This window comes from Microcebus murinus, chromosome 14, assembly GCF_040939455.1.
Source record: "Microcebus murinus isolate Inina chromosome 14, M.murinus_Inina_mat1.0, whole genome shotgun sequence".
NCBI lineage: Eukaryota > Metazoa > Chordata > Mammalia > Primates > Cheirogaleidae > Microcebus > Microcebus murinus.
Window position 1 is genome coordinate 32,601,341 of NC_134117.1, and position 26,588 is coordinate 32,627,928.

General features: G+C 40.0%; 1 protein-coding gene across 6 annotated transcripts in view; it reads left to right on the forward strand.

The window, feature by feature from the left end:
- Nucleotides 1-26,588, forward strand: part of CPEB3 (cytoplasmic polyadenylation element binding protein 3) — a 199,148-nt gene that overhangs the window by 135,392 nt on the left and 37,168 nt on the right. For all 6 annotated transcript variants that reach the window (XM_012765822.2, XM_012765869.2, XM_012765878.2 and 3 more), the window contains 2 exons: nucleotides 11,026-11,144; nucleotides 26,292-26,406. In XM_012765822.2, coding sequence (XP_012621276.1) covers nucleotides 11,026-11,144; nucleotides 26,292-26,406 — 234 coding nt within the window. The remainder of the gene's footprint in view (nucleotides 1-11,025; nucleotides 11,145-26,291; nucleotides 26,407-26,588) is intronic.

Below are 26,588 nucleotides of genomic sequence, written 5' to 3' on the forward strand. Positions count from 1 at the left end.
AGGCTGGCTTGCCTGCTGTTCCTTTGACCAAGGTCATGCTGTTGTGGAAGTTTATACAATACCAACATGGTTTGTGAACCTGGCATAAGCCAAGCCACATGTGATTCAGATTGACTTTTAGCCAGCCAGCTAAGGAACAAGGAAGAGGATTCTACTTTAAATGGGCAAAACAGGTCATTGTGTAGCTACAGTAGGCTGGAGTGTAGCATCTATTTCTTTTTCCTTCTGCTTGTCTAAATCTGGCTTTGAAAAGGAAAGTTTTCAAACTTCACATTTTTCCCTTGTAGCATAACATGAATGGAAATAAATCAGTGTTGTTTTAGGCCCAGACTCCCAAGTTTTTCTACCTTCTGAGTTATATAAACTGATGACTTGGGAAGCTGAGGGATTTTAGCCTGTGTTTAACCTTTTACAGTTTGTAATCTTTTTAGTAATATTCTGCCTTTTTTCTTAACACGGATCCTGGTTTATGAATACAGGATATGAATCCTGTATTTTAATATTTTACTTGATTGTAGTTTTCATTCCCAGGAAGGATTTTCTTATAAAAACATGGAAACATAGTAGCAAGGATAGGTTTCTTGTTTTGTTTTGTTCTGTTTTAACAGATGGAGCTGCATCTATTTTTGCTTTTAAAAGCTTAGTATGGCCGAGTGCAGTGGTTCATGCCTGTAATCCCAGCACTTTGGGAGGCCAAGGTGAGAGGATTGCTTGAGGCCAGGAATTCAAGAGTAGCCTGAGCAACATAGCAAGACCCCATCTCTTAAAAAAAAGAAAAAGAAAAATTAGCCAACCTGTAGTCCTGGCTACTTGGAGGGCTAAAGCAGGAGGATCACTTAAACCCAGGAGCTTGAGGTTGCAATAAGCTATCATGACACCACTGTACTCTAGCCCAGGCCTAGTGAAACCCTGTCTCATAAATAAATAAAGCTTAGCACACTCAGTTTACACTTTTAGAAGCACCTGTCTCTTTAGCATTGTATTAAAAATAAACTGTAAAGTAAGTATTTCCTTTCAAGGCATTTATATTAATAGTTTGAGGGCCTGTACAGAAAGGAGAAAGAGAAGTCATTGGGAATATACAGGCCACAGGACAAAGCTTGAGCAGCCACATAAATAACAGAAACATCTTGTTCAGGGTCACACTAGTACATATTGTGCTGTGCCCAGGCAGAGGGAAGGGGGAAATGCTTGTTTAGTTCAGAGAAGTTATAACTACTCCTGATAAGGATTTTCTTTGGAAGAAAATAGATTTCAGGAACTGAAATGGAAGGTGCAAATTTGGCAGGTTGAAGCAGAGAGGAGAGGGTATAGCTTGGGTTGGGCCTTGCTGACAGAAATTGGATAGGGCTAAAGCTAAGAGCAGGTAAGACCAAGAATGGATATGTTAATTGAAAGAGTAATGGGAAGCCAGCTGGAAGGATCTGGTGAAAATTTTTGAAAGCTGAGAGCAAAAACCTCAGTTGTCTTTCAAAATAGAATTGATCACCTTAGAGAAGGAGAAACAGTGGCAGAGAGAAAACACATAGGCAACAGCATTAAGAACTGATCAACAGGAGTGTTAAAAGTCCAGAAAGGACAATAAATTAGACTGTCAAAGCTCAGGCAGTATATGAACAGGGCCCAACTAAAGCTTCATTTATCTGTAGGAAAGCGTTTACGGGGTTAAAACATAGAGTTTACCAGTTCTTTGATGGAGAGCTATAAGCAGTAGGGCAAGAGCTAGGTTTGTAGATACAGATCTGGGAGCCAGCAGTTACTAGATATATGATATTGAGCAAGTAATTTAATCTTTAAGCCTCAGTTTACTTATCAGAATTAATACTACTCATTGGGTTGTTAAGAAATAGTGCACATCACACAGAAGTGGAAACCTAATGTAAAAAAAAAAATAGTGCACATAAACATCAACACAATACTTAGGCTTATTAGGTGTTAAATAATGTTCATGCCCTTCCCCCCTGATGCCAATGTAATGCTCGGTAATAATAAAATTGCCTGACTAGTTTGACCAGTTCCCTCCCACACAGTCTGGTCTCAGTTTCCTTGGTCAGGTGCTTGTTAGAACTGACTGTGACTAGAACTGACAGGTTGGCAGACTTCACAAGGAGCTCTTTATGTAGGGAATGTGTGATTATGTAAACGGAGCAGATTTTAAGCCCAAATGCCCCAGGTCATTGCCCTGGACTGCAGGACTTTACTAAGAACACAGGAAGTAGACTGCCCACTTTCAACTCTGAGGTGGTTCTAGTTGGCCAACTTATTTTATTGTCTATTCCCAGTTACCCTCACCTCTGCCTCCCAAGCAACAAATCCACAAAGAAACAGTTACTCATATAATAGAAAACACAAAACAGGCTAGAACCAAAATGTTTAAGTCACTGCCCCATGTAATAAATGTAGTCAAAGAAATAAGTTTAATTCTGAATCCAAGGAGAACGTTTAGGAATCCATGAACTTGGGCGTATCTATCTGCAGAGCTACCTCTACATTTTAACTTAGGCTAGTTGCTTTCCTTGGAATGTCTTCTCCATGTTTTCACCAATGTCATACCACTAAGGTGTGGCCCCTGTGCCATCACCTACAGAAAGTCTTTCCTGATTTCTTTATTTATGTCTTCTTTACTGAAAATGATCTTCTTTCTATGAAATCTGAATTTTTAAAATACATTCTGGTACATGCCTATAATCCCAGCACCTTTGGGAGACCAACACGGGAGAATCACTTGAGCCCAGGAGTTCAAGACCAGCTTGGGCAATGTAGTGAGACCCCATCTCTGCAGAAAATAAAGAATAATATAAAAAAAAAATTAGCCAGGGTTGGTGGCTTTCATTTGTAGTTCCAGCTATTTGAGAGGCTAAGGCAGGAGGATTGCTTGAACCCAGGAGTTCAAGGCTACAGTGAGCAATGATGGCACCACTGTACTCCACCCTGGGCGACAGAGCAAGACCCCGTCTCTTAAAAAAAAAAAAAAAGAAAGAAAGAAAGAAAAAAAACACAAAAAATATTTTAAAAATACTTCTTAGGATCCCTAATGCATTGTTCCTTGAATAGAGCTCTCTATGTACTTATTCTTTATGACCTTTTTGTACTAGCATATCAATTCCTTGAGAACAAGGATTTGCTTAGTCAGTATTCCCCTGCAGTGCCTCCGGCATGTAATAAGTGATAAGTAAATATTGGAGATCAGATGTTCTTATCCAAGGGGAAAATGAATAAGTTCAGAGACCTATATTGCTCTTCATGTAGCAGGCAGGGGATTCATGAGCTGCATCATCTCTCCGACCCACTACTCCCAATCTTATACTTTAATAAACTCTACTCATTGTTCTCCAAGTGAGCTGACCCTTTGGCCTTTCCATGCCTTGTCCTGTGTACTTTCCTGAACTTGGAATGCCCTTACTTTCTGGAAAAGTAATCATCCTCCAGCTCAGATATGGCCTTTGCTCTATGGCTTTCCCTGATGTTTGAATAAATCTGCACAATCTGTTTTTCACCAGTGTTCTGTAGGACATATAGCACTTTTCATGTTGTTTATTAGTTATTTATTTACAGGCTGACTTTTACCAGGGCAGGGTTCTTCCTTAGCTTATTCATCTTTGTAGCGTCTGTGCCTGGCATCATGCCTTGCACAACCTAAATATTTTTGGTACTATTGAGCTGAATCCAAAACCAAGTCTCCTGAGGCAAACCAGGTAAGTCCTCTGACCTGAAAGCCAAGGTCAGAGAAAATGTTTTAGAACAGAATGCCTCTGCCAAAAAAAAAAAAAAAAAGGGCTGAAGTCAGGCAGCTCCGGCTGGAAAAATGCCCTTTAGATCTCTCTAGGAAGGTCATTGGTAATCAGCTTGGATTTTGTGAGAGGAGAGAGCTCTCTGTCTGTCCAGGCTGTGGATCCTTCCTTCTGGGGTTGGTGTCATTTAATTAGAGACTAGCCATTCCTTGGTCTGCTACCATTTTATGAATGCAGCTGTGATTCAGGGCACAGCTCCACTAGCTGGAATTGCTTTCCCATTTGTAGTTGGTACTTGAAACATAAAAATCACTAATAGCATTAGTTGATTTTAAGAACTGTTGGGTCTTTTAAAAAAAACACATACTTATTTATAGAATGGGAGAGTATATTATACTCCTCTCTAGAAAACCTTGTAGTTTTAAATTTTTTCCACAAATCTTTATTTTGAAAAATTTCAAACCTACAAAAAAGTTGTAAGTGTAGTACAATGAACACCTAAAAAGCCTTCTAGATTCACCAGTTTTTAGCATTTTGCCACATTTGCTTTCTCTCTCTCTGTATAAATGTTTTTTCAATGACCCATTTAAGAGTAAGTTATAGACATGAAGACCCTCACTTCTAAATACATCAGCATATGTCTCCTGAGAACAAATATCCAGATTGTTCCAGTAATGTACTTTAGAGCAGTTTGGGGTTTTGTTTATTTTGAGTCAAGGCTGTCCCTCGGGATAGAGTGTAGTCGCTCGCTTTGTCGTACCTCACTGCAACCTTAAGTACCTGAGCTCAAACTATCCTCCTGCCTCAGCCTTCCCAGTAGCTGGGATTACAGGCGTGCATCACCATGCCCAGGTAGTGTGTGTGGGTGTGGGGGGCGGGTGGCAGGAGTAGAAGTATAGAGTCAGGGCCTTGCTGTGTTATTCAGGCTGGTCTCAAACTCCTGGCCTCAAGCGATCCTCCTGCCTCAGCCTGCCAAGTATGTGGATTACAGGCATGAGCCACCATACCAGGGCCAGTTTGGTTTCTTTAAAACCCAACATCCAGTCAAAGTCTAGGATTGCATTCAATTGTTGTATCTCTTTAATCTCCTTTACCTTAGACAGTTCTCTAGGCTTTTTGTCCTTTACATCATTTGACGACTCCGTGCCAATTTTATAGAGTATCCCTTAATATAGATTTTGTGGACTTTGGAGCAATTATATCTACATTGGTCTTAAATTATAGGACAACTCACTGCTATTAAAACACTGTCAGATGGTCACTATCACAAGGATATTTTAAAGGGAAGTCCTTATTTATTAGTGATATTGAAAATTTTATATTGCCATTTTTAGGTGAGACAGTATAAATTAATGGATGTGAGGGCTTTGGAAGCTGACCTAGGTTTTAATCCCAGATTTAATCCCTAGGTTGTTTTTGTTTTTGTTTTTGTTTGTTTGTATTAAGAGACAGAGTCTTACTGTGTCAAGGGTGGAGTAAGTGTCACAACCATAGCTCACTGCAGCCTTTTGGGCTCAAGGAATCCTCCTATCTTTGCCTCCCAAGTAGCTGGTACTACAAGTGTGTGCCAAGATGCTGGGTTGAAAATCCCTAGGTTTTAATCTGAGAATTCTCTTAACCTCTTGGAGCTTCAACTTCCTTATCTATAAAATGACACTAATACAAATATATTTACTTCATAGTTACTGTGAGGATAAAATTAGCTAACATATGGAAAATGTTCATTTACAAAGTACCTAGAACATTGTGAGCATTTAGTACTTGGTAGTTGTGGTAGTAGAGTTGGTGGTGATTGTTATTTGTACTAGGAATCAAGTATAAAAAATTATAATGTCCTCTTTCCACACACACACACACACACACACACACACACACACACACACACACCAAAACCAAAAATCTCTTTTCCATAAAAAATTATAACATGAAAAATTGTGTATTTAAGAGATTGTGTCTGGGCTCACACCTGTAATCCTAGAATTCTGGGAGGCTGAGGCGGTGGAGGCAGGGGGGATCGCTTGAGCTCAGGAGTTCAAGATCAGCCTCAGCAAGAATGAGACCCAGTCTCTACTAAAAATAGAAAAACTAGCTGGGCATGGTGGCATGTACCTGTAGTCCCAGCTACCTGGGACTGAGGCAGGAGGATTGCTTGAGCCCAGGAGTTTGAGGTTGTGCTGATGCTAGAGTACTCTAGCCTGGTGACACAGTGGGACATGTGTAAAACAAAAAAAAAGACATCAGGAAGCTTTGTTTTTGAACAGTAGCTAAGAACATTTTGAAGATTGTTATACTTAATGTGTTCTCAGGTGATTAAAAGAAAAAATCTTTTAATTAAATTTACCCTTCACAAACCTGGCATAATAAAATGGAATTATTCTAATTAAGCTTCTCCCCCACCTTTGTTCCCCCCCCCCCAGAAAATTGCACTAATCAGTCTAGGCTTATCCACATATCCCTCGTTTTTCTACCCTCCTTCCCCTAACTTGCTTGGCAGTAGTGAGAAAGTGAGGAATTTCTTGCCATCCATTCTGCCTGTAACCCAGGGTCACAGTGGTAACAGTGACCAGAGAGAGCCCTCTTCTCCTCCCGCAGTCTGTCTTGGAGTTGAGGGCCTCCCATGGCTCACTACATCACTGAAGCCCCCACACATTCCTCACCATTTCTGAGACTGGTAGAGGCTTATAATCCTGTTATGTTACTGGGGTCAGAGGGCAAGGGAGAACGGAGGAAGCTGATAATTTTTTATTTATACACACACACTTTTGAAACTAATGGAAGAACCTGCCATCAAACATCAAAGTGACCATTAGAGAAGCTCTTTTTTTTTTTTTTTTTTTGAGACAGCATCTTACTCTGTCACCCAGGCTACAGTGCAGTGGCATCATCATTGCTCACTGCAACCTTAAACTCCTGGGCTCAAGCAATCTTCCTGCCTCAGCCTCCCAAATAGCTAGGACTGTAGGTGTACACTATCATGCCTGGCTAATTTTTCTATTTTTTTTTTTTTTTTGTAGAGATGAGGTCTGGCTCTTACCCTGGATGGTCTAGAAATAGCCTCAAGCAATCCTCCCATCTTGGTCTCCCAGAGTGCTAGGATTATGGGCATTAGTCGCCATGCCCAGCTGTGACCTTATTCTTGAAGGGATTTTTTTCTGCTTTGTTACCTTGACCTTCAGTTTCTCAAAATCAAAATGGAAATGTGTCTGAAGGATTCTTCCTTGCTGATGTTTTAAAATCCTCTAATTTCTGATGTCATCTGGGTTTACTTGACCTTGAGGTATCAGAAGGTGTTTTAGTAGGTAAAGATATCATAAAGTTATTTTCATGGGTGATTTTGGGTGTTTCTGGTGAATTCTGTTTTGGTTGGAATGCCTAAGGTGGGAGGTAGAGTTGAAGGCAGTTGTTGGACTACAGCCCAGAGGAAGGTTCAATCACACCTCTTCTCTGTAGTGCTATTGTCATTACAGAGAGTGGCAGCTTGCTGACCTCTGAGTAAAGATGATTGTTTTGACACAGGATTATTTGTTGTAAAAGAGCCATCCTGGCCGGGCGCTGTGGCTCACGCCTGTAATCCTAGCTCTTGGGAGGCCGAGGCGGGCGGATTGCTCAAGGTCAGGAGTTCAAAACCAGCCTGAGCAAGAGCGAGACCCCGTCTCTACTATAAATAGAAAGAAATCAATTGGCCAACTGATATATATATATAAAAAATTAGCCGGGCATGGTGGCGTATGCCTGTAGTCCCAGCTACTTGGGAGGCTGAGGCAGAAGGATCACTCGAGCCCAGGAGTTTGAGGTTGCTGTGAGCTAGGCTGATGCCACGGCACTCACTCTAGCCTGGACAACAAAGCGAGACTCTGTCTCAAAAAAAAAAAAAAAAAAAAAAAAAGAGCCATCCTGAAGAAATTGGAAAACTATTACGGGACATTCCATGGGAAGGGAGGGGAAGTTGTTTGTAGACTTTTCTTTTGGTAATAACAGTTGTAGCAGGCTTTTGTGACTCAGTTGTGTTTACTTTTTCCACTGCCAATGTAGACATTTATGGCTGTGAGATAGGCCTAAGTGAAAATCTGCATGCTTTTGTGGTAACCACTCAGTTGGTATGGGGAGACATTGGCTCTTTCCTCTGATGTCCAAGGTCAACTCAAAACCAGATTTGATGTGAAGATTCTAGAGGGTGGGCAGTGATGTGGAGGAAAGGTGCAGTCACCCTGGAGGCCTTGCAGAGGCAAGGGGCTGGAGAAAGCCCCAGCTCACTGAGTATGCCCATCACCAGGCCTTTTTGATATGCCTGTACATATACACAGAATGGAGTTCTCTCTAAGGGCAAGATGTCCAATATGCTTCTTATGACCTTTGTGGAAGATTTGTACTAGTATTTAATCTGGTAAGGCAAGAGGTTTGAGAGAATCTACTGAGGCCTCTTCTTTATGATATTTACATTTTTTAACCCACCCATCTTTAATATTCTCTTTGACAAATAGAATTAATGTTCTACCATTAAAAGAAAACACTGAATTTTTAATAGATTCCCTGGGACTTAGTGATAGTTTGAAATTGTTTGTAACAAAAGACAGGATATAAAGAAATGATGCATTATCTTTTCTACTGAATCCTGTTAGGTTTTATTTTTCCTGCCTGGCCACCAGCTGAATCTCTGACCCATCTAGCCTGGGGCTAATGCCCAGAAAATAGCTCTGAGTCCTAACACCTAGACAGCCTCTCTTGAACCTACATGCCCATCCATTGAGCTTGGAGCCTTCTCCTGTGTGTTGGGTTCTGCCTGTTGCATTGGCCACTCTCTGATATGCTGGGGAGTGGCTGGTCTTTTTCCTCCTGTGTTTCCTTGGATGCTCTGTATAATGGATGAGGAGTTGGAGAAAAGGCTAAAAAAAGAATAGGCATTATCCATCGCCACTGACATTATGTGCTGCCCAGACTCCAGAGAGTTTTGCTTTTTAGCCAGTTGATTATGAATTAAACATCTTTGATGTGTGAAAATCTTCTGTATATGGGAGTTCTTATCCTTCTCCACCATTTACATCTTTTTTTTTTTTTTTTTTTTTTTTTTGAGACAGAGTCTCACTTTGTTGCCCAGGCTAGAGTGAGTGCCGTGCCATCAGCCTAGCTCACGGCAACCTCAAACTCCTGGGCTCAAGCAATCCTGCTGGCTCAGCCCCCCGAGTAGCTGGGACTACAGGCATGTGCCACCATGCCCGGCTACTTTTTTCTATATATTTTTAGTTGGCCAATTAATTTCTTTCTATTTATAGTAGAGACGGGGTCTCACTCTTGCTCAGAGCTGGTTCGAACTCCTGACCTTGAGCAATCCTCCCGCCTCAGCTTCCCAGAGTGCTAGGATTACAGGCATAAGCCACCACGCCTGGCCCACCATTTACATCTTTCTGGCATGCAGTATACCAAAGAACAGTATTGGTGATGGTTTCGTTTGGGGTCAGTAGAGGATGGGGAGTCAAGGTGTGAGAGCTGAGAGATTTAGTGAAGCTAGCAGGGTGTAGAGAGGTTGAATAGTTGAATACTCAAGCTTAGATTAATTCATGATGGTCCTTTGATCAACTGTCATTCATTAATGCCAATGTGGCAGCAAGTGTCAGAGTTGGCCCTTGAACATCTGTCATCCTCTTTAAAGTCATTGCTGATTCTCACAAGTCAGGGTCCTTGTTCCTCAGGACTTCTGTGGCACTTTTTGTCCCCACTTATCTCCCTCAGCTTTGTAGTGAGTAGTTAATTGTCTAAATATTTGTTTCATCTACTTCGTAAATTTCTTGACAGCAGGAACCTAGTCTTGCTCATTTTAGTGTTCTTATAATCTATAGATTATGTCCTACTTATAACAGTTGCTCAATAAATCTTACTGAATTAAACTGAACAAAACTGTCTGTGTCCATGGAAACCCTGCAGTTAGTGTCCATGTTTCTAGATTGTATGCTCTCTGCCTAAAAGAGAAACAGAGCACCATCATCGGAAGCAACATGTAAAAACATACTAGTCTATTGTTGGACTTTTTAAAAAACAGCTTTGTGGAGATACAATTCACATACCTTCCAATTGCCCAATTTAAAATGTATAGATCAATAGTTTTCAGTATGTTTATGGAGTTGTACAACCATCACCGTGCTCAATTTTAGAAAATTTTTTGTCATTCCCCAAAGAAACCATGTACCTATACCCTCTAGCCCCCCAGTCCTAGGCAACCACTAATCTATTTTTTGTGTCTTGATAGATTTGCCTGTTCCAGACAGAATTATTTTGTATGGCTTCTTTTACTTAGCATTATATTTTCAGGGCTCACCCCTGTTGTAGCATGTGGCAAGCCTAGAGCTTAGTGAAAATTGGAGGGCAGGTGATGCTTCTTTCCTGCCTACTGGTTAGCTGTGGCTAAGGCCAATGGTGAGTCTACCTGCCCTCCTTAGGGATAACTAGACCTATTTTTTTTTTTTTTTTTTTGAGACAGAGTCTCTCTCTGTTGACTGGGCTAGAGTGCTGTGGCGTCAGCCTAGCTCATAGCAACCTCAACCTCCTGGGCTCAAGCGATCCTCCTGCCTCAGCCTCCCAAGTAGCTGGAACTGCAGGCATGTGCCAACATGCCTGGCTAATTTTTTCTATATATTTTTAGTTGGCCAATTAATTTCTTTCTATTTTTAGTAGAGACAGGGTCTTGCTCTTGCTCAGGCTGGTTTCGAACTCCTGACCTTGAACGATCCTCCCGCCTCAGCCTCCCAGAGTGCTAGGATTACAGGCGTGAGCCACCGTGCCCGGCCAGGGATAACTAGACCTATTTAGTGGAAGTTCCATAGAGGTATTCTGAACTTGCTCCCCTGAGTAATTATGAAAATTAAACAAGGAAATGTCTGTGAGTACCTAACATAGTGCCTGGCACATGAGGGTCTCAAGTTCCTCTGTCCCACTTGAACTTCTAAGATTTCAGTAAGAATCTGCCAAAATGACCAGCCTGAGCAAGAGCGAGACCCTGTCTCTACTAAAAAATAGAAATTAATTAGTCAACTAAAAATACATAAAAAAATTAGCTGGGCATGGTTGTGCATGCCTGCAGTCCCAGCTACTTGGGAGGCTGAGGCAGAAGGATTGCTTAAGTCCAGGAATCTGAGGTTGCTGTGAGCTAGGCTGACACCACGGCACTCTAGTCCGGGCAACAGAGTGAGACTCTGTCTCAGAAAAAAGAAAAAAAGGATCTAACAAAATGAAACATAATTTTAAATTAGTACTTTAAATTTACTAATTCCTCCCCCACCCTTTTGTTTTTGTTCTTCCGAAGGTTATGCCTTTCTGCTGTTCCAGGAAGAGAGCTCAGTACAAGCTTTGATAGATGCCTGCCTCGAAGAAGATGGGAAACTGTACCTGTGTGTGTCAAGCCCCACCATCAAGGATAAACCGGTAAGTAATATGCAGCCAGTTGTTGCTTTTCCAGAGCACATGTGCAATTGGAATAGCTGATCTCTTCCTTCTCATAATGGAAATACTAGCAACTGGGATCCTCTTGCCTGGCTAGACGTAGCTATGCAGTCGACTTGGACTGTTGCTGGTGAGGGGAAGCTAATATAACAAATGATTTAGTATTTCATTTTATACCTTTGGACCATATATAAACAAATGTGCTCTTGTCTTCTTCACAGCTCTCTTTTAAGCTAATTCCTATTCGGAAACTCTGAATGGAGGTAAATAATGCTCTTGGTGGTTTTGGCAGCTGGTTTCTATTATTATTTCAGATCAAGGACAAGAGTAATTTATTTTAAAAAAAGATCATAATTGTTGATGCTCATGTGCCTTTGAATGCAAGGCATTGTTCTGGGTGGTACCCATAGCTAGCTAAATAGAGCCTTCTGGGCCAGAGCTTACACTCTAAAATGGATAGTTTTAACAGGGCAGGAGAAGGGAAAGACAGAGAATGTGGAGCTGAAACCCTGATGCAGAGTTTGTGGCTTCTGATCCAGGGTGTGAGTGAGTCCCTGGGTAAGGGAGGAATAATACCGCTTCCTTTCTCTGAGCAGGGTAGGTATCAGTGGAGAAGGCGGTAAGGCCATATTCCAAGCAGAAGGAAAGAAGTTGGTTAATGTAGCTGAAGTAGGGTTCTGGGAAAAGTTGGCAAGAGTGGGGATGGGGTGAGTTTGTGTGTCATGACTTAGACATAGAGTGGGAAATAGAGTAAAAATAGTGATGTGGAGTGGGCAAGAAACCGAAGCCATATACTATAGGGCCTGCAGCAGCCCCTGTAAGACTTGCACCAGAAGTGTGGGGCTTTCTTAGCAACCAGGTTTATTCTCAGAAATGTGCATGGGAAAGAATTGGGGTTGGATGTAGTTTAAGTCTTGACTCTAGCATTTAAATATCTGCTTAGCTTTGACTAAGTCACCCAATCCTTTCTGAACAGTGGTTTCCTCACCTGGGAAATGGAAGAGTAATCATTCTTCTCTGGGTTGGGTTGTTGAGAGGCTCGACTAAGAAGAAATTGAATGTGAAAGCATTTGGTAGAGTCAGGTACTTGTACAAATGTAACTGGCTGATGTTATCAGTCCTACATAGTGCTGTAGAGCAAGGTTAGAGCTCAGCTGCCTGGTCACATCTGTTGAGAAAGATGATGACCTCTTGAACAGGGTTTACAGTTGGTTGTGAAAGAGTGATATTGAGACTTGGCCACCCATAAGGGGGCAACTGCAGCATTTAAAGCAGAAGAGGGAACTGTTAATACTAAAGAATGAGTATATTGAGTCATAGCAGAATAATTAAATGATGTAGAAAAATAAGCAAGATTTAGCCAATGTGAGAATGACCCTATAATTTTCAAATTTTGGGTCCATTGCCAGTGACAATGTTGGATAGGGTAGTTATGCAAGTGGAGAAAACAGGAGGAAGCAGTAGGAGAGGAAAGAGTAGGGAGCCTTTGTTAACTTTGATCTTTATTTAAACACTGTAGAGAGACTGTATGATGTGGGAAGCATGGGGACTAACTACAGTGGGAGTGTACAGTGTTTCATCTGAGTAAATAAGAAAGCTGAAATAACTTCTCTAACTCTCTTTGGAGTAGTGTGAGGTTAGAAAGTCTGTACCCAATTTGGCAGGATCAGATGTCTGAGAGAGAAATGGCCAAGCTCCAGAGAGCCTTGGTCACATACTATAGAGAAATGTATTTTTATATATAAAAAGTCAGAGGGATAGAAGTACACACTGAAGTAGTTATGTCCATAGTAGGTTAAGAAGGTATTGAATTGAAGTGAGGAAGCAGGAGATGAGCACACAGGGTTTATATACCTTGGAAGGGTCACGTCATTGGCTCTGTAGGGAAGGAGGATAATATGTCTTGTAAGGCAAGCCCTCAGCTGGACAGGAAGTCTCTTAAGAGGGAAGCGAACAGCACGAGTTGCAGATGGAGGTGGTGTGGAGGCAATGCTGTTACTGTTGAGTGTTTTCACTCTAAACACATGTATTACCCTTGGTTTGAAGGACTTTTGAAAATAATTAGTATAATTATCAGTTTTGGAAATGTTAATGGGGAAACTAACGTTCATTGTTTGTGTTTCGGCAAATTTCTGCCTTATTGCAGTTTTCATTTTCTGAGCTCAAGTGCAGCAGTTTTATTGGAGCTTGGTGAATTCTGAACAGTGACTGCCAATCACACGTTTTTTTGACCCAGGCATACTCAGAATTTCCAGCATAAACAGTTTGAATAAAACTTAGAATGGAAAACATGAAAGTCCCCAAACACCTGTAATTTTAATGAGCTGGATCCCATTTTGGGTTCTAGCTTTTTCAGCTCCATTTTTGAAACCTTTTCTTGCTTGACTTTAGCTCCACATCCACCACTCCCAGCCTCATTTGATCATACTTCCCTACCCAAGTTCTGGATATATTCCACCTTATTGTGGATGCTCCCACAAGAAAAAAAAGATGAGAGCTGGGTTGAAACTTGGGAGTAAATGAGAATTTTGGCAGTAGCTCAAGGCAAAGTCAACCTTGGGAGCTCATTGACCAAACATTTTTTGAGCTATAGCTCTTCCTTCCTCCTACCTCTTGGCTCGACTAGCCTTTATTACCTTTCAGAATTCCCAATGCCCTCGTTCTGTTGTGTAGCTCTCTCTGACCCTTCTTGGAAATACATCATGTTCCAAAATAGCCTTGCACGTTTTCTACCTTTGTCCTTTCTCATCCCTTTCCCTCAAACTCCCATTACCTTTGAGTGTATCAGGTAAATCAGATGGTTTTTCTAATGCAGAACCTGATGGCAAGCCCCCCTTTCACCTGTCTTGTCCAGGATCATGTTTGTTTTTTAACTCAAATGAATTCCAAATTAGTTGATTTCAGGTTGTATTAGGGAGATATTTTTGGTCAGTGATTACCTTCCTTTAAATGATTCTACTCAAACTATTCTGTGTATAGGTCTGGTCCTGAAAGATGGCAAAAGGAACTGTATTTATGGCAAGATTAATTGACATCTCAGTCCCAAAGAGTGGGAAGACAAAATAGCAAGAGCAGGAGCTATTGCAAAGCTTCTAGATCTATGATTTTTTTTTTCCTCCTCCAGTGAGAGGAGTCCATAGCCCTGGTGTCCCAGGCACATCAGAAGATAGCTGTGTCCATCTGCAGGCTTCCAGTAAGATAGGCAGACATTGTAGACAGTGGTCCCTCTCATTAAGGTGACTCTACTTTTTGTGAATATATAAATAGACTGAACCTGAAGGTTCAAACAGCAAGCTGATAGAACAAGAGACCTAGAAGGTCCAGCAGAAATAGGGACTGAAAAAGAGTGACCTTGAAAAGGAGATGAGTAAGGAGATGTTTATAGCTCTAGAACACATGTGGGATATAGCAAAGACCTTGAAAGGAAGTATCAGAAATTTTCTGCTTCCTCCTCCTCACAGTTTATAGCATAATCACAACTTCTATATATCCTGAAATATGAGAGATTGATTTTGCTGTATATTTAAGCACTGTATTACCAAACTGAAGTGTGCTTATATAGTGTCTGTTCTTTATGTTATTGCTCAGGTAACATGGTCATCCACTTAAAACTTGAAAACAAAAAATGAAAAGAATGGTGGAAATAAAGAATTTGAAAGTAAAGGCTGGTTTAATTTTGTCCAATATGTCTATCATTCTGGTCTCTCCTACTCCCATTCGTATATCCATGGGATCTTTAGCACTTTCAGTCACTCCTCTTTAGTTACAAAAGTAGTCCCAGATCCTTTTGCCCATGACTTAAGACCTTCCCAGTCCAGCTTCAAATTTTTTCCAACCATACCCTTTTCTGCTTTCTCATGGTATAATCAAACTGAATTATTTATGTTCCCATCTCAATTTCTAATTCCTACCCTTATTTCAAGACCCTTTTTAAATGCCATCTCTTTCATGAATCCTTCCCTGATCACTACACCATCTGCAGGGAATCATACCTATTATTATAGCTATCTCCAGCCCCACAGAGCCATCTTTTTAAAATGGTGTGCCTTCCTTCAAGAGATGTTTGAGTGCCTACTGTGGTCAAGATACAGTACTGGTTACTATGAATTTACTATGAATTGACATAAAATCTTGTGTTCAAAAAGTTAATAGTATAATGGATAGATAAAACAAGAATATATAGAGAGTGTCTATGGAGCCTGGCACATAAAAGGTTCTCAACTATTTGTCAAATTAAGAAAAATAAAACAATGAAAGTATGATTCAGATAATGTACTTTGGAGAGTTCATATGTACCTAGAATGATGAAAGGAACTTCCTGGATGAACTGTCATTTTGAAGTAGGCCTTGAGGGATGAGGAGAAGGCAGAGTTGTCCAAGAGAGGGCTGGAGGTATGGAGAATAGACATTTCAGGGAAATGCAAACACATGAACACGGAAATAAGAAATTGATTGACATAAATGGAGAACATTTAGGTTGGTTAGAAGGAGCACAAATGTATGAAAGGGAATAGAGAGAAATTAAATTGGGAAAAATAGGTAGCAGCTAAGTTATAGGGCACCTTGATTGATTTCCTCAGTTCTTTGTGGTATTTTTACTAAAATTATTTCATTATCCACCTACTACTTCCTAAAACATAACTATAATTTTATCTTGGCCCAATCAAATCTGGTTTTATGTGTCTGTCTTAGAATGCACGGCTCTATCAGCATGTGTGTCATATCCCACCCAGGAAATCTTTAGCATTTCTGATCATCTTGATTTATTGTTTCTTGAATTCTTGGTCTAAATTTGTGGTTTGGGGCACCATTGATCATAGGAATTTCTCCAAAGAAGGAATTCCTTTTCTAAAATGAGAGGACCTCCTGTTCATAATAAATCCTATTTTTTACCCTGAGTCTGTGAATTTGCAGAGTTTTTTAGTGCTTGAGTCTTTGGGAGCTATATTCCTTTTCCAGGGAGGTCTAAAAGATGTTGCATTTCCAATATATTAAATGGTACCTGGTAGACAAAATAGCCAGCGCTGTCTCTTAAAGGATCATATTCAGTGTTTTCCAAAGTGTGTTCTGAAGAACTCTTGTCCAAAGACTAGTCTCTTGAGGGGATCATAGAAAAAAGGTTTGCTTATAACAGTAGTAGGTATCCTTTTTTTGAGCACTTCGTTTGTGCATTTTATATCCATTTTCTCCTTTAATTATAGGTTCCATAGCCAAAAACATGTGGGAGACACTGATATATTAGGTTCTGAGAAATCTTACAATATATAAGTTTGTGTAAAATTGTTTAATCCAGCATTTTACATACCTGCTTTGTGGATGATATTTGTGCAGACTCCTGTGGCATTAACATTCTGTGAAGCTCACTCAAAGAATAGGCTTCTTCCCAGGAAAAACTTAGGTAACCTGAAATTTTATGTGTGCATTCCCCTTAAGAGTTTTAGTAATGAGCATGCCAGTAATAACATCCTTGTCCTAGTACCATGGAGCTGAAAATACACGTTTATGTAGCCATTGGACAAAATTGTCTGGCTGGAGTGCAAGATTGCCTGAGGCTGTGAACCTGGAAGTTAAAATAGCTAACTATAGTGCTAGTTTCATTGCTATATCATTTTTCTTGAGCTTTTCTAATTGCTAGTTTTGTTAGTAGATCTAAGAAGTGTCTGTTGGTCATTTCTTAATGCATTGAAAATGGGCAGAATGAGTTTGGAGAGAAGAGAGGAATTAATCACTCATTAGTAAAAATTCATTTTGACTTGTCTAGGAGCCTATCTGGAAGCTACGATTAGTGGCCACCAGCCAACAGGATAGGTTGCTTTGCAGGCACACAACATGATTGTAGTGGAAAGGCTATATTAGACTTTGGGTCAGATAAACCTGGAATTCAGTCCTGAGATGACTTCATTGTTCTGATCCTTAGATTCCTTTCCTTTAAAGTGGAGATAATTTTTAGAGCATATGGTGTGGTGACATTTAAGTGTGGCTGTGTAAAATACCTAGCTCATTCTGAAGCCAGTGTGGCCAAAAGAAAAATAAATGCCTAGCACAGTGCTACATTAATGTAAGTACTCACAAGAGCTAAAACTTTCTTTCTTTTTTTTTTTTTTTTTTTTTTTTTTTTTTGTTGAGACAGAGTCTCTCTCTGTTGACTGGGCTAGAGTGCTGTGACGTCAGCCTAGCTCTCAGCAACCTCAAACTCCTGGGCTCAAGCGATCCTACTGCCTCAGCCTCCCGAGTAGCTGGGACTACAGGCATGTGCCACCATGCCTGGCTAATTTTTTCTATATATATATTAGTTGGCCAATTAATTTTTTTCTATTTATAGTTGAGACGGGGTCTCACTCTTGCTCAGGCTGGTTTCAAACTCCTGACCTTGAGCAATCCGCCCGCCTCAGCCTCCCAGAGTCTTTTTTTCTTTCAAAAGGGCACCAGCTATCATGCTTATGTTTTCTAAGTGATATGGAAGCATCAGCAATAATGATGAACATTAGGTAATTCCCATCACTGAGTGGGTCACCTGGTGGTATCAGGAATTTGTGCTGATTAAATCCAAGCCCTTGGTCAACCACTGAGGACCAAACATACTGTATTTCCATGCCCCTGGAAGGTGGCTCTCAGTGGAGTGAGGAGAGTGATCTGAGCTATAGAAAGGTAGCCGCTGGACATCATCTTGTGGCACCAGTGCCTGCCCCTCAGGAGCACCTTTGTTTACTCACCAAACCTACATACACAAAGTACTCAGTAAGGGTTAGGCACTGTGCTGGGCAATTGGGATCCACACAAATACATAGTCTCAGCCTTAGAAGATCCTAGAGTCCAATGGAGGGAAATGGACATGTGACCAGTAAGTGAACTAAGGAGCCACAGGTGCTCTGATAGCAGTGTTACAGAGAGTTGTTGCATTGAGGGGAAGTGCTCAAAGGGCAGAGAGTGGTCATGTATTCTGGAGGCAGTCAGGAAAGCTTTTGGAGAGAAGGTATTAACTTGAGTCATCTGACTATAACATTTAATTGATAATGGCTTTATTAATCATAGTACAAGGATATACATAACCATTTTCACAGTGCAGTTTATACATGCTTTATTTCTCCACTGGGTGCTCTTATAAAACAGTATACTAAGGGTTATGTTTTAATGAAGGTCCCAAAGGAGCTGTAAAGCCTGTGGTTTCTTTGTATCAGGTAGGCTCCGTAGCTAGGTACAGGTGACAGGGATTTCCTTTTTGTGCTTGGATTGTTTCCTAAACCTGATGGTGGACTTGGAGCATCCTGGGAGAGCATGAAAGAATTTCCCAGGGTTACTTTTGGTTCTCTCTCTAGGAAGAAACCTGGCTATTTTGACGAAGTTCTCTGGGGCCTACATATATCTAAGGAATAGTTTGTGTGAGAGAGTTACAACTTTTCCCTGGTGGAATTATGACTGGAAGCCCCAAAGCTACCCAGGGTACAGATTCTTACTGAGGTGTACAGACTCTGATCAGATATTAGGTTCCTTTCTCTCCAGTTCCCTCAGAAGATACAGGAAGAACATCTCATTTTCCTCACCATTGGGAGAGCAGCACTTGAGAATAATAGATAGCATCTAAACTCCTAGAAATTGGCTGACCTGTTTGTTAGGGAGCTGTGTGGTTAAAATTACATCAAAATGAGATACCAAATATGAATGTGTTTTGAAGAGTCTAAACCATAATTATTGTGTGGCTGTTAGTTTTGGTGATTAGTAATAAACCAACTCCTTATACCATTGACGAGACAAAGATGCCTCATAAACCACAGACTAGTTTATTTCTGATATTGCAAGGGGCACTCCAGTAATTCTGGGATGCTTAAAATAGAATTGCTGACAGCTAGGGTGGGTCTGAGTTCATTACCACTGCAACTGCGCCGTTGCAGCTGTATGTCAGCGGACCTAGCTTTAGCTGACTCATCCTGGTTATTGGGATGAGCTGGGATGCTGCTGCTTGTTGAGGAGAGCAGTCCTGATGGTTCTGCAGTATTGTTTTTCTGATTCATGTAGACTAAAAGGATTGTAGGATTAGGGAGAGAAAAATGGAGACTTTTTTCCTAAAGAGCTGGAGTTTGAAGGGTACTAAAAAGAAGAAAAAGGAAACTAGAAGGGGGGATAAGAATGGGGGAGGAGGGAAGAGCTGAGCTCTGAGGCAAGTTCTTTATGGGAAAGAGAACAAATAACTAAGAGGGAATCTGGTCAGGTAGTTAGTTTCCTGAGCTGGCCACCTGATTGCACTGTTAACACTAAGCAGTTCGGTTGCTTTCTGGAGCTGCCTTGAGATGAATATAGAAAACAAAGGCACTCTGCAGATGGATGTTTATGTGATGGTGTTGTAACCTTAAGGAGGTGACCAGGCAGGGATGAAATATAGGGTGAGATGTTCAAAATGAGCTCAAGATAACATTATTTATAGGTAGATGAATATCTAGGTTAAATTGTGGTCTAAACTGAGAGAATTCTAGAAGGTAGGGAGACTTGGTCATATTTAGAAATTTGAAGCCCTGGCGTTTATGTTTAAAAATTATTGTTAAAACTGTGTTTTCCCTTATCCTATAATTAAAGACACAACAAAAATGCCTTTTATGTTTAATTTTAACTGAGAAATGTTTATAAATTGTTGATGAATTTTTTTTTTTTTTTTTTTTTTTTTAGGAAATGAGGTTATCATACAGCTTTTTTTTTTTTTTTTTTTTGACAGGGTCTTATTCTGTTGCCTGGGCTAGTGTGCAGTGGTGTCACCATAGTTCACTGCAACCTCAAATTCCTGGGCTTAAGCAATCTTCCCACCTCACCCTCCTGAGTAGCTGGGACTAACTACAGAGGCATACCACTGTGCATGGCTTTTTTTTTCTTTTCAGAGATGGAGTCTGCTGTGTTGCTCAGGCTGGTCCCAAATTTCTGGCCACAAGTGATTCTTCCACCTGGGCTCCCCAAAGTGCTGGGATTATAGGCATGAGCCACTGCGCCCAGCCATATAGCTTTCTGTCTAAAGAAGTGACCATATTGCATTTTTAAATATTTTTCCTAGCACTTGGCCCAATCTTATTTTAATTAATGACCTTTAGTTTTAAATAGGATGAAACTCTAATTTTATATAGAATTATAATTATTTTATTCTTTATTAGTGGCAAAATAGTCAAACTGGTCTGATAACATATCTTTTATGCAGTTTAGTTAGAAAAATAGTTCTTTGAATAGCTATTTAATATTTAAATTTATAATAATAATTTAAAATAAATAAAATAAAAATTTATAATAATATAAATTTACTATACTCTTACCCATTTAAACTTAATTTTTATGGAAGTAGCAATAGCAGGAAATAAGTGCTGAAAAGACTTGGGCTGGAGTGAAGTTTCTGAAACATTATATTCAATTAGTCATTATCTTATTATGCCAAAGTTTTTGTTTATTTAGTTATTTTTTAGAGATTGGGTCTTTCTCTGTCACCCAGGCTAGAGTGCAGTGGTGTAATTATATTCCACTACAGCCTCAAGCTCCTGGGCTCAAGCAATCCTCACACCTCATCCTCCTGAGTAGCTGGGACTACAGGTGTACTTCACCACATCTGGCGGATTTTTCTTAATTTTTTAGAGATAGGGTCTTTTTTACATTACCCAAGCTGGTCTTAAACTCCTGCCTAGTCACTGGGATTACAGGCATGAGCCACAGTGTCCAGCTATTATGCCAAATTTTTATACATCCTAAGAGTAAGATATACTAGGGTAGTATTATCCAAAGTATGGATATTAATAAATGTCATGTAAAAATATAGGTTCCTTGGAAATAATTTAGGAAATGCTGGGTTAAACAACATTAAATAGATTTCTGTAGAATTTCTTAGAGCCTTTAATGAAATACACTAATGGGTGCCATGAAAATCCAAGGAGGAGAAGAAAATCTATAGCTTTTCCCAAACACTGCCTATCTGGCAGACCAACCCTAGGGACCTGCATTCTACAGAACACACTTTGGGAAACCTTGAAAAGGAAAATCAGTATTTTCACTACTAGCTGTTGATGTTATTAATGTCATATTCTTTTAGATATCTTAAAGGCTGATGTTAAAGTCACTATGTGGTATATTTATAGTATTTAAGTATATTTATACCAGCAAGCTTTGTGTTTGGTTTTTGCCTTTACCTTAAAAAGATTTTGCCTTTGAAGATAAGCAGTTACACAAAACTTATTCCTGATTTAGAAGATAGAAATTTAGAAGACAAATAATTCAGCCAAAAGTAGGTTTCGTGGTCCTCATGATAGCTTCCAAAGGAATACATGCTTTAACAAGAAACTAAAGAAAAACCATTTTTGTATTTTCTCTCATGAGTGCTAATGGAACAAAACATTCCATTGTGAGCTGTGTGGTAATTAAACCCTTCAAGTCAAAGATCCTAGACTGGGGCCCCCTGGGATAGATAGGTCTACAGATAGTTTGTTTAGGCTATATAGTGATTTTTTTTTTAGAGACAGGGTCTCGCTATGTTTCCCAGGCTGGTCTTGAACTCTTGGCCTCAAGCAACCCTCCTGCTTTAACCTCCCAAGTAGCTGGGCCTGGACCACCACACCCAGCCTATAGTGATTTTTAACATTTGAATTAGTTTCCAACATTTTAGCATCTTGAAGTTTCACATAAAAATCTGAATTTCTACAGCCGGGCATGGTGGCTCACTCCTATAATCCCAGCATTTTGGGAAGCCTAGGCGGGAGGATCTTTTGAGGCCAGTAGTTTCAGACTTGCCTGGACAACATAGTGAGATGCCATCCCTACACAAAATATAAAAAATTTAGTCAGGTGTGGTGTTGTGTGCCTGTAGTCTTAGCTACTCAGTAGGCTGAGGCAGGAAGATCACCTGAACACAGGAGTTTGAGGTTGCAGTGAGCCATGATCATGCCACCACACTCCAGACTGGACAGCAGAGCAACACCCTGTCTCTTTAAAAAAAAAAAATCTGAATTTCCAGCCACTCCTGAAAAATAGAAAAAGTCTAACAACATATTTGTAAATGGTAACTACTTGCTGGAGCTGAAAAGTACCTGCTTTCTTTAGGAGAGTTTTACTCTAGTGTATTACTGCCTGCCAACTAACAGTTGCCCTGGTGGCTTGACACATTTGTGCTACCTGTTCAGCCCTATAGGCATTTGAGTTTGTGTGACTCCTACATGGCCAAAGGGTTGATGCATACTGCAGCACTTCTTTATAGAGTCACCTTTATAAGCAAATGTGGTTAGGTTGCTTCAAGAAGGAGTACTCTTATCCTGTCAGGTTAACTTAGGGAAACTTCACTATTTCTGGGTGATGTTCGAATGTTTGTACTCAGGATGCTGAGGCTTTTACTGCCCAGAGTATAGCCTACTTGACAACATACTGAAAGAGTTGTTTCACGTTCTGACACACACAGTTATTTCTCTACAGTCTTCTCTTGTATGCATGGGGGATTGATTCCAGGACCCTTGAGGATACCAAAATCCAGGGATGCTCAACTCCTTTATATAAAATGGTGTAGTATTTGCATATAACCTATGTGCATCCTGTTGTATACTTTAAATTGTCTCTAGATTACCTGATACCTAATACAATGTAAATGCTATATAAGGGATTATTATACTGTTATTTTTAAATTTTGCATTATTTTTATTGTGTTGTTATTAATTTTTTAAATATTTTCTGTCCAACGTTGACTGAATCCGTGAATGTGGAACCCTCAGATTCAGAAGACCAACTGTATATGTAAAAGTTGTGTATTGCTTGTGGAAATTTATATTGAATTAGGACAGAGTTCTAATTTCATCCATTCTCCAAAATAACTAATAAAGAAACAAAGATAACTTAAAAGCATTTCTTTTATTTATACTCCTTTCCATAAAATATTTGAGTCCACTTATAAACTATGATATTATAATGAAGTAGGGAAATATATATATATAAAATCAGGACCAGAAAATATATCCAAAAAGTAAGTCCACAAACACCAGGCCCTGAGGTTATAGAAGTTGGAAAAAAAGGCCTTGTGTGAGAGTGGGCTTGTATTTCAGAGAGAAACCAGAGTGGGAGTAGAACTTATCAGTTCAAACAGTACCATAATATTATTAATGAGTAGAGTGCTAATGTTGGCCTATGTTAATGTTTCTCTAATTCTACAGAGGTGCCAGCTCTGAGCAGCTATTTTCTGGTGGCAACTGGGAAATGTAGATTTTGTGAATAGGGTTGATCAGTACAGTGTCCTGAGCCCTCTTCCTGTATTTTTACCTAATCTGTAATGCCAAGAATATGGTAAATGAATAGGTGGTGTGTGATGTGATGAAGTGAGGATAAAAGGGGATAGGGACAGGAGAGAAAAGGAAATAATGGAAGCTCTCAGCAGGAAAGTCTGAGATTTTTTGCAGAGTTCTTTTGTGCAATGGTAACCTACAACTATTACAGAGGCTGTGTTTCCTGTATTTCTGGTTAAATGAAAGCAGACCACTATGGATATTACACAGGAATTGTTTTCATTTTGAAACAAAGTGATCCATGACCAAACTCAATTAACATAAAGTTATTGGAATTACCTTACCAGGTCCCAAAGCTGCCTTAACTGCTTTATTAATAATGAGATTACCCTAGCACTCACTCTGGAAGGCTGAGGTGAGAGGATCCCTTGAGCTCAGGAGTTCAAGGCCAGTATGAGCAACAGTGAGACCCCCTCTCTACTAAAAATAGAAAAAAATTAGAACAGGTATGGTGGTGGACGTTTATAGTCCCAGCTACTTGGGAGGCTGAGGCAAGAGGATCGCTGAAGCCCAGGAGTTTGAGGTTGCTGTGAGCTGTGATGACACCACTGCTCTCTAGCCTGGGTGACAGAGTGAGACTGTCTTAAAAACAAAAGTGAGACCGGGCGCGGTGGCTCACGCCTGTAATCCTAGCACTCTGGGAGGCCGAGGCAGGCGGATTGCTCAAGGTCAGGAGTTCAAAACCAGCCTGAGCAAGAGTGAGACCCCGTCTCTACTATTAATAGAAACAAATTATTTGACAAACTAACATATCTAGAAAAAATTAGCCGGGCATGGTGGCGCATGCCTGTAGTCCCAGCTACTCGGGAGGCTGAGGCAGGAGGATTGCTTGAGCCCAGGAGTTTGAGGTTGCTGTGAGCTAGGCTGACGCACGGCACTTTAGCCCACGCCACAGAGTGAGACTCTGTCTCAAAAAAAAAAAAATGAGATTAGAAGGAGAGTTCTGTATAGAGAAAGATACACCTTTTTGTGTGTGTGTGACATTAGAATCCTTAGAGTGGCAGGAAATTATTGTGTCTTAAATTAAAAATTAGTAATGGGCCTTCATTAAGGCATTTAAAAGTGAAGCTTTGGGGTATAAGTGAATCTGCCTTTGTGATGAATGTCATTGACTAAATGATAATTTAGTCAAACGGACTAAATTTTACAAGGAAAGAACTAGATTTTTTTTAATGTAGTAAAGGTGGAATAAATACCTGAATGTTAACAGAATTATAAACAGGTCCAAGTTTTCAAAGTATAGGGAAGAAAAATGGAGTTCTTTGTGGCTTCTGGCTACCTATTGAGGGCAACAGTGTCATAAAAGGCAGAAGGTGAATTTCGTAGCAATCTTAAAGAATGTGTAGACTGTTTCCAGCTGAGTAATGCCAGTTTTAGAGTCCATTCAGGTGTTTTGAAAGTGTAATTGGCAGAGGTGCTATCTTTCAATGGGGAGTACTCCAAGCCAAGAAATCATCTTACGTGTTTTGTTACATTAAGTATTGATACTTGAGCAATGCTCAAATATCAGAAAATGAATAATTTGTTGATACCAAGGAAATGAAAAATAAACTGTTTTGTTTCCTGTCTTTATTGGTGTGGGGAAGGAAAGGCATATTCCTCAAGGACAGGTAACAGGTTCCCCTTTTGCACCCAGCTCACTTCCCAGAGCATATGGCTGCCTGCCTAACTGATCGGTTTTAGGCAATGCAAACTCAACCTTTAGGTGTGGCAGGGTTTTTTGTGTTTTAGTTTTGTTTTCAGCTATTCTCTGATAATTCAGCTATGATTAAACGGAATATGTTTCAAGGTTAAGATTCTAATGAAATACCTTATTTTTTACTGTATGTAAACAGTACAAACTATGGGCACTAAGTCAGAGTCCAGGTGAAGAGAAATTACCCAATGGAAAGAAATAGGCCTTAGAGGTTTCTTTTTCTACTTTTTGAAAATTTATTTCAGGCTGGGTGCAGTACCTCATGCCTGTTAGTCCTAGCACTGTGGGAGGCCAAACTGGGAGGATCACTTGAGCCCAGGACTTTGAGGCCAGCCTGAGCAATAGCAAAACCCCATCTCTACTAAAAATAGAAAAATTAGCAGGGCCTCGTGGTGCATGCCTATAGTCCCAGCTACTTGAGAGGCTGAGGCAGGAGCATCCCTTGAGCCCAGGAGTTTGAGGTTGCAGTGAACTATGATGATGCCATTGCACTCTACCCAGGGTGACAGAGCAAGACTCTGTCTAAAAAAAAAAAAATTCAATTTCTAGGTTTGCCTTTATTTAACCAATTTTGTCTACAGAAATTAGACAAATCAAAATGATATAACTCTCTTCAGGCTTCAGTGTTTGTTGGCAATTCTGTGCTAACTTGCTGAGTATTACTCTGTATTAAACCATATTACTGAAAGATAAATGTTTTAATTTTGGAGGGAGAATAAGAAATAAAAAGCCAGACATATAGATAATTTTCAGAAAATACTGCTAATGTTTCTGTTCCCTTCCTTTAGACAAATTCTTAAAAAGCTAAGTGGTATGCTGTGACAGGTTGTAAACACTCTATCCTATCATGTGATAAGATGAATCTGATTCAAAACTCAGAATCTGCCTCTAAAAGACTGTCTTTAAAAAAACAAACAAGTGGTTTTTGAAGGTTTCATGGTATATATCTAGAGTGTTGAGTATCGTCCCTTAAGTAGAGTCCCCAAATTCTATTGAAAGGCACTTAATGCAGATTACATTAACTAATTAACTGGATTTTATTTGGGTGGTGTACTTTATAAAATGCACAAATCAATGGGTTTGTCTTTAGTCATCTTATTCTCATTTGGGGTTGATGAAAATGAAGTAAGGACCAAGTAAACGACTTTTTTTCAGGTGCAAATTCGACCATGGAACCTAAGTGACAGTGACTTTGTAATGGATGGTTCTCAGCCCTTGGACCCCAGAAAAACTATCTTTGTTGGGGGAGTTCCACGACCCCTTCGAGCTGGTGAGTGGAAATAGTAATACCACAACAACAACCAAAAACAACAAAATCCCCGATGTATTTAGTTTTAAATATTTTCTAGGTTTCCAATCAGCTATATACAATCCCCAAAAGAAGGCTTTTATGTCATTTTTACTGAGCTGAAATAAGGATTAAATGTTTTCTCCAAAAATGCTCTATTTTCT